The sequence below is a fragment of the Siniperca chuatsi genome, linkage group LG1, assembly GCF_020085105.1.
Source record: "Siniperca chuatsi isolate FFG_IHB_CAS linkage group LG1, ASM2008510v1, whole genome shotgun sequence".
NCBI lineage: Eukaryota > Metazoa > Chordata > Actinopteri > Centrarchiformes > Sinipercidae > Siniperca > Siniperca chuatsi.
In genome coordinates this window covers 20,271,643-20,279,400 of record NC_058042.1, presented here as the reverse complement: position 1 = coordinate 20,279,400, position 7,758 = coordinate 20,271,643, and the positions used below count along the sequence as shown (strand labels likewise).

General features: G+C 40.7%; 1 protein-coding gene across 1 annotated transcript; it reads left to right on the top strand.

The window, feature by feature from the left end:
- Positions 1-692: 692 nt before the first annotated feature.
- rcn1 (reticulocalbin 1, EF-hand calcium binding domain) lies at positions 693-7,520 on the top strand. Its single transcript, XM_044209453.1, has 6 exons — positions 693-1,201; positions 2,000-2,193; positions 2,302-2,480; positions 4,999-5,059; positions 5,520-5,719; positions 6,012-7,520. Exons 1-6 carry the CDS (start codon positions 978-980, stop codon positions 6,117-6,119), a joined length of 966 nt encoding a protein of 321 aa, XP_044065388.1. The 5' UTR covers positions 693-977; the 3' UTR covers positions 6,120-7,520.
- The last annotated feature ends 238 nt before the right edge of the window (positions 7,521-7,758 follow it).

The following is a 7,758-nucleotide window of genomic DNA, read 5'->3' as shown; positions in this document are numbered from 1 at the left end:
CAATGTGCTGAGTGCGTATTAGTATTGTAGTAGTATATCATTAACATAAATATGTACTCAGTATTCACTTCATTTTGTCCAAAAAAGACTTGTTTTTGTCTAGAGAACTTCCTAACAACACTGCCTCAAACATACAAACACATTTACTGAACATGTGCACAAACCTAAAAAAGCTTCAGGGCGCCCTGACGATTTTTTAGTCCGTTTTCAACAACTTCCTGCTTAGTTTGTTAGGGAACAAACTATAGCAGAGACAAGACTCCACAGGGTTGCATATTTGTGGGTGACAGTGCATAATTAAGGCAATGAGGGCTTGTACCATATCTTTTATCATATTATACATACCTGTACGATCGACACATTTACACACAGCCATAGTGTCATGGCGGGTGCATGTTGAAGTTACGAGTGGGAACACAAATATGATACTGGATCAGCTCTGTAGGTTGTTGAGCTGTAACAATTTCGTACAACTCGTATTTTCCCTCCTCAGACCGATCCATACCGACTCCACAGCGAGCTGAGTTTGAGCGTCAGCTTGCAACGTGGCGCCTGAATCCCTCTCGTGTTACCGACATGCCGTGGACCAATGGCAGGGATCCTGTCAGCTGAAGAGGCTGGGCCCTGCCTGAAACAGACACTGTGATTGGCTGTACGTAAGGCGGCAGAAAATCCCTGTTTGGTTGCATCCCTTCCTCAGGAAATTGGACAGGATTGCCTAAAACCGTTTCAGTGGAGACGGTACGTGTTGTCAGTGGACCTGTCCGCAGGTTCAGGTGCTCTTTGCAGGGTTTGGTTGTTGGATGAAGCTGCAACATTGTTGCGTACCGCTGCTGAAGAGAGGAAGAAAGGTTAGTGCGTGTCGGCAAGCTGTGAAAGTGGCCACATAGCCGCTTGCTTATTGTGCACTGTAGTATCACAGGCCTGTTCAGAAACAACTGTTCTGGCCTCAGAGAAGCCAGCTTCATCCCTGACTGATGGACGCTTTCGGCTTCGTGTACGCCGTGCTTCTGTTCGCCGTCGTGGTGCACGGCAAGCCAACGTTAAGAAAGGAGAGAGTTCTTCATCACGACCCAGAACTGAGCAGGCAAGCCCACGAAGATAATAAAAGCTTCCAGTACGACCATGAGGCCTTTCTTGGCAAAGAGGAAGCCAGAACATTTGATCAGCTCACCCCCGAGGAGAGCAAGGACAGGCTTGGGTAAGGACACACCGTTATTACTCTGACACATGAGCTTATTTGGATGGCAGGTGTGGCGCTGAAAGTCTTATTGTCACAGGCTGCATTGAGTAAATCACGCACACTGCGTGTAACTGTTCAAGACATTAAAATTTAACAACATAAGCACAAGTGCCTGAGAAAGATGTGCATGCCTGCAAGTCTACACGGCTGTTCATTAAAGAACCATTTATAGGCGATGCAGTTTGAATTTGTGTGGCATTAGACAATCTTCATATAGAGCTGCTGTCACTAACTGCAGTGTATACACTTCATGTGCTACGTTTGTGTGCTTCTTCATTCACATCAAAGTGTTTTTTCGCCACTGCTTGGATGACAAGTTGACACCATGTAACACACGTTGGCTCAATGTCCCCCCGCCCCCCAAAGAAAACTCTTTCCTGTGGTGGTGGTGGGAGTGGGAGGACGCCTGTAACATCACAACGTGGCAACCCAGGTCTAAGAATACACCACAGCTACACTGCATTTTTTACTAGAATGGGTTTGCCTGCTCCACCTACTAGAGTAGTCTCATTAAAGCCACTTCTCTAATAGTAAAAATGGTACTACCAAATATTTATTATTTTTTTGTTTGTTTTTTTCTTTCTCTTCTGCCTGCTGGTATGAATAGTAGTTCGGTGTGTGTTGGACAACTCATCAGTGAGGTGAAACAGTCAAGACTTGTGTGCTCGTCAGTTCTCCTTGAAAAAAGACAAAGTGGCACCTATTTGCACATATACTGGATCTTTACCTCCCTATCTTTATTCTCTTGCCTTACAGTAAAATAGTGGACCGGATAGACAGCGACGCTGATGGTTACATCACCACACCCGAACTCAAGGCTTGGATCAAACGTGTACAGAAGCGTTACGTATATGAGAATGTGGCAAAGGTGTGGACAGATTATGACCTGAACAAAGACAACAAGATTTCATGGGATGAGTACAAGCAAGCCACATATGGATACTACCTCGGTATGTTTTTGTTTTTTTGGCATGCTGTGCCATTTTCAGTACAGTATTAAAGTATAACATAGCTATTTATACGCGTGACAGTAACCTGATTTTAATTCCCCCTCTTAGCCAACCCAGAGGAGTTTGAGGATGCAACAGACCAGTTCAGCTTCAAGAAGATGCTTCCTCGTGATGAGAGGAGGTTTAAAACAGCTGATCTGAATGGGGACCTGGCAGCAGACAGAGAGGAGTTCACGTCCTTTCTCCACCCTGAGGAGTTTGAACACATGAAGGATATTGTGGTTCTGGTAAGCCCTCTGTGACCACATGGTAATTAAGTATGATTTAGAAAGGGGCAGGATCGTAAGACTAGTCTGTTTGTTGCCTCATGGAGTTTTTCTAGAGGGTACACTAAGCACAGTGTTAGCCGTTCAGAAAATAAAATTCCACAAGTCCACTAAGAAATATTATTTAATTACAGGAATAGATCTGAGTTTCTATTCCATGTGTTTTAATCTGATGGGCTACTCGGATATATGTGCTACATTTGGATAACTCCTTAATGATTTTTTAACTCTGCCAGGAAATGATTGAGTTTCTATATTTTTTTGGAACAGGTCCAGTGGGATGGGCCGACTGTCCCATTTAAGACTCAATCTTTAAATATAAATTTGGCTTCTTGGAACAGTTGTGTGGCAAATGTTAGCAGCGATGCACTATGCTGCTCTGTTCATAAAAGTTGTACTACCCATTTGACAGTTAATTTTTAATCTCTCATTTTTATGATGTCACCGAATGTTACCAAAGAACTGTTCAGCCAGGGGCGTCTTCACTGATTGTGGTGAATCTGGCTGATGCTAAAAGAGCCCTGTTTCTCACAGTAGTAAGGGGGTTAGACTCCTTTTTTATAACACAGATCTTTCACACAACCCTGCAACAAAGAGTAACTGATGGTGTATGTAGTCATATGAGGAAAAATGATTCTAAGAAAGAGACACTTTGCAGCTTTAGAAAGGACATGATTGTAGGCTCATTCGCATAATGGAGCACTCTGTTTAAATGTCCGGCTTCACATATCTACCTGCTGATATCTGCTTTCAGAGGCCAGATACCTCCACTACAGTGCATTGTAAACACTGACTACCATTACCCAAATGTCATTCGGTTTAAGTGTCACTGGTATTCACTGTCTAGTAGTTGTGATGTATTGCATCATGCAGTGTGGTGTACGCATCTGCACAGACAACACTGTATAGCTGTGTTGTTCTTTGGATCTGTTCACTCTATTCCCACTGGGGTGTTTTGGTTTTGCTATGCCCAAGATGAGATGGTTTTCTTTTTTAATACTTAAATCTTTATTAGGTTATTCAGATCTGGAATAACAATAACATGTGACAGTAGCTCAAAAACAACAGAACATTAAACAAATTGTTGCCATCAAGTACTCAGACATTTCCATTTATTTCATACATAGTTATTTAATTAGACCATCAATTTCAGTTAAATTACTTGGTCTGCATCTTGTTTCATGTAAAGAAGAAGCCTTACTAATAAATAAAGAAGGGCTTTAGTTTAGTGCAACTCCAGAAAACATGAGTATGGTTTGCCACCAGATCGCCACAGAACCTCCAACATAGTTGTAGGTCGGTTAACTGACTGTTTTTGATCTGCAGTGTTGTGAAGAACCATCGATTCTTCCAGCCAAAATCTCTCAATACTCGTGAGCTAGTGGTAGTACGTTGTGTGTACATTGTATACCATTCTTTATCTGAAATTTTGATATTTGACTCTAATTCCCATTAGTTTTTTCCTCATACTGGCTTTTATATGTTTGTCCAGGTTAATTATAGTATAGACCTTTGAAAGATTCTGGACTTTGGGCTGATTGCTTGGTTGAACATCTGGTTAGATGCCATTGGTTGTGCACCTATTCCTGATTTAATGATATGAGATTCAGATTATTTCTTTATTACAAACTTCAACAAGAGTAAATTCAGGTCTGTGAGAGAGTCCAAATGTTGGAAATCCAGTAAATGTAGTTTATCATCCAACCCTATTGTATAGTATTAGCCATAGTAGTAAACTATGACAAGAAAGGTCTTTGTATCCCTGAATAGACTAGTGTGATTGTGGCGTGCCTCTCACATGCTTGCGAAATGTACAGAACATCTCTCACACTGTCAGTGTTTACAGAGGTCTATAGGATTTATATTTTTAATAAACATCTCTTGTTTAAACACAACCTTTCACAGGTTAAATAGGTATAGGAAATGGATGGACGGATGTTCTTGTGTGTTATTAGTCAGCTATAAGACTACAGAAGCCACATGGCTATTAATTATTCAGCGGCGTTCAGAGAGGGCCTCTCACCTGCATGAAAGGATGCATACAGTGATTTGAATCGGTGTAGCTGCATACATGTGTTATGCCCAGATGCATTGCAGTTACTGTACATGTGTGGTTAACTAATGGTCAGCTCACACAGCAAGCTTTTAAGTAACCATTTAGTCAAATTCACAGTGTCAAATTCATGATGTGAGAGAGTGAACCATCTGCCAGGGCTTTGAAAGCCAGTGTTTCACCAATTGTTTGCTAAAAACAAGTGTATATCATTTTCACTTTTAATGTGGAGGGTTTGGCTCTCATCAGCAGGGAATCCTGTAATTGTAGTGTCAGTCTGCCAGCTCAGCTGTAAGCTGACCCTCATACATTCACTCGTCCTGCCTGGGGCGACATGTTTCTCTTTTATTACTCAGAGTCAAAGTTCCACTATTGTTGACCCTTGTGTCTCTCTTTAATGACATCGTTAACTCATTCTGAATGCAGGAAACCCTGGAGGACATTGACAAGAACGGCGACGGACACGTGGATGAAGATGAGTATATTGGTAAGTTTAAGCAATGAATTAAAATCAATGTAATCAAATTTAAAACAAATTAAATATATGCTATTCAGTGCAATAAAAGTTATAGCATACAGTAAAAATTGGTAGCATAAACTGCCGAAATGAAATACAGTGAACATGGTGTATCACTTACTGTTATTAGTTTAGATGTGAATGGCAAAATCCATTACCTTCCTTTGATTTATCCCCACTTATAAGACACGTATATGTGCGTTAGGGTTTTGTTCATTTATGTTTTTGAGCTGCATTCCAGGTGACTAGTTTCTGGATGTTTTCTGTTGACCTGATGAAGGAATCAATGCTGTCTGTGTTGTACGTGAAATAAGTCTGCCCACTATGGTTCCCATTTTGTAGGGATCACATTTGTATATTTGAAGTGTAAATAGTTTTAAAACTGCAAACATTAACTTAAAACGAACCTCTTGGCCCTTGTTTGTTTCAGCCGACATGTTTGCTCATGAGGACGGGGGTCCAGAGCCGGACTGGGTCAAGACTGAGAGGGAACAGTTCTCTGACTTCCGAGACTTGAACAAAGATGGTAAGATGGACCAGGACGAAATCCGCCACTGGATTATGCCACAAGACTACGACCATGCCCAAGCTGAGGCCAGACATCTGGTGTACGAGTCTGACCAGGACAAGGTACGTTGTCTCAGTTGCATCAACATGTTTAAGATCCGTTTCGAGGTCTTGTCCACACTGATAATGATTACTTTGAAAAACCTTTTTATATGTTTTCAGTTTACACTAGAATTCTCTAAAAGATAGCCATTAGCATTGAAATGCCCAAACTTTGGCAATGTTTTTTTTTTTTTTTCCTTGTTTGAAAACATTGCCTTAGTTAAAGTTGTTGTTGTTTTTTTCACATATTTTGATATGTTCAAGGTGGTTAGAATAAGGCCTATCTTTCATTTCCCTTGTCCTCCCTTCTCAGGACCAAATGCTGACCAAAGAGGAGATCCTTGAAAACTGGAACATGTTTGTGGGAAGTCAGGCCACCAACTACGGAGAGGACCTCACCAAGAACCATGATGAGCTCTGAGCTCTCTGTGTGTGTGTGTGTGTGTGTGTGTGTGTGTGTGTGTGTGTGTGTGTGTGTGTGTGTGTGTGTGTGTGTGTGTGTGTGTGTGTGTGTGTGTGTGTGTGTGTGTGTGTGTGTGTGTGTGTGTGTGTGTGTGTGTGTGTGTGCGGAGGGTTGTTGAACATCTTTGTCTTCAAAGACAGAATCACAGACTCTTGCACCTCCTGCCACCACCATTCCATCCTTTCCTCGTAAATAGCAGGACAGATGTCAGTGTGTTCGATTGTAAACCAACACTGTAGATACCAAATACGAGGAGGGATGAGGGTCAGTCCTACCACTAACACAAAGGGTCCATCTCTGGTTTTATATCAACAGTTCTGTTTCTGACATTCAGGAGCAAAGCCAGACCCAGTGGACCTACTTTCCACCTTTCGATGGTGCCTTCCAGCCGCATTGCTGGCTTCGCTGCCTCAGATCTGTGCGGATAGTCTTCAATAAAACCTGTCAAAGCTGAATGCCGAGCTTGACGTGAAGTGTTAAATACAGGAACGTTTTTTGATAGCAATGTTAATGTGAAACTACAGTGCAGAACATTTATTCTGATTTTTATTTATTTATCGAATATCTTCTGAATCCTAGGTTTGAGAGGAATACAGTTTTCAACTTCAGATCTTTTTTTAAAATAAGACACAAACTATGTTTCTTTGTTTACAGTTTTCCTGGCCAAATAATTTTAATGTTGTTTTTTTGTTTGGATTAGTGCTTAAAGAACTCTTAATTAACTGATGTTTAATGGCATGGTTTTTGCACGCGTTTGGTTTTAGTGTAGCTTGTGAAAGATTTTTTTTTTCAGACTTAGTTTGAAATGTATTTATTGGTATACTTAAGGCCAACAGTATGCTCCATGTTAAATTTTATTGACATTTGCTGATGTTATATTTGAGCTTTATTACAGCCGTCTAATTTAATTAACGTTGAAAGTTTCCTTTCCTCACATGACTCCTAACTTCCTGTTACATCACTCCGAAGTCATCTTCTGTATCAGACGAACTGAATTTATTTCCACTGCATTTGGTATCGTATATATCAGCCTAGTGTTTTTGAACATCAGAAAATCATCTTTTGTCTTTTTGATCAAATTATTTGTATTGGTTAATGGATAGCTGGTATGACAGATGCATAGAACTATGCAACTCATGAAAACAACAAACTATGACCAGAAGTTGAGGGTCTTTTAGTCAAATTAATGTCACTCAAAATCCTTTATTCTCCTTTTAATTTTTTCAGTTGTGTTTTGTTGTCCCAAACCTCAGTTGCATTAATAGTCCACATCACACATGGGCACAAACATATCAACATGTCTACTTTTCCATACTGCACATGCCCACACATTGTGTCAAAATAAAAAAGTATTGTGTATTTTGTGTGTTAAAATGCAAAACGTCATCATTGAGCTGGGAGGAAGTCTAATGAGTTTTGCTGTTCAAGGATAGAGACTGACAATACTCTGCATAAATATGGTGTCTTTCCAGATGGGCAGCTTAAAGGAATGGCTCACCATTTTGGGAAATACACTTATTCACTTTTTTGCTGAGAGTTAGAAAAGAAGCCGGTTAGCCTGGCTTAGCACAAAGACGTAAAACTAAGCTAAGCCAAC

What these genes read in the sequence shown, in the direction of transcription:
- rcn1 (XM_044209453.1), top strand. Translation starts at nt 978, where the DNA reads ATGGACGCTTTCGGCTTCGTGTACGCCGTGCTTCTGTTCGCCGTCGTG. An exon ending in TGAAGGATATTGTGGTTCTG is followed by an intron (nt 2,481 to 4,998) that starts GTAAGCCCTCTG and finishes TTCTGAATGCAG; the next exon opens with GAAACCCTGGAGGACATTGA. An exon ending in GGATGAAGATGAGTATATTG is followed by an intron (nt 5,060 to 5,519) that starts GTAAGTTTAAGC and finishes TGTTTGTTTCAG; the next exon opens with CCGACATGTTTGCTCATGAG.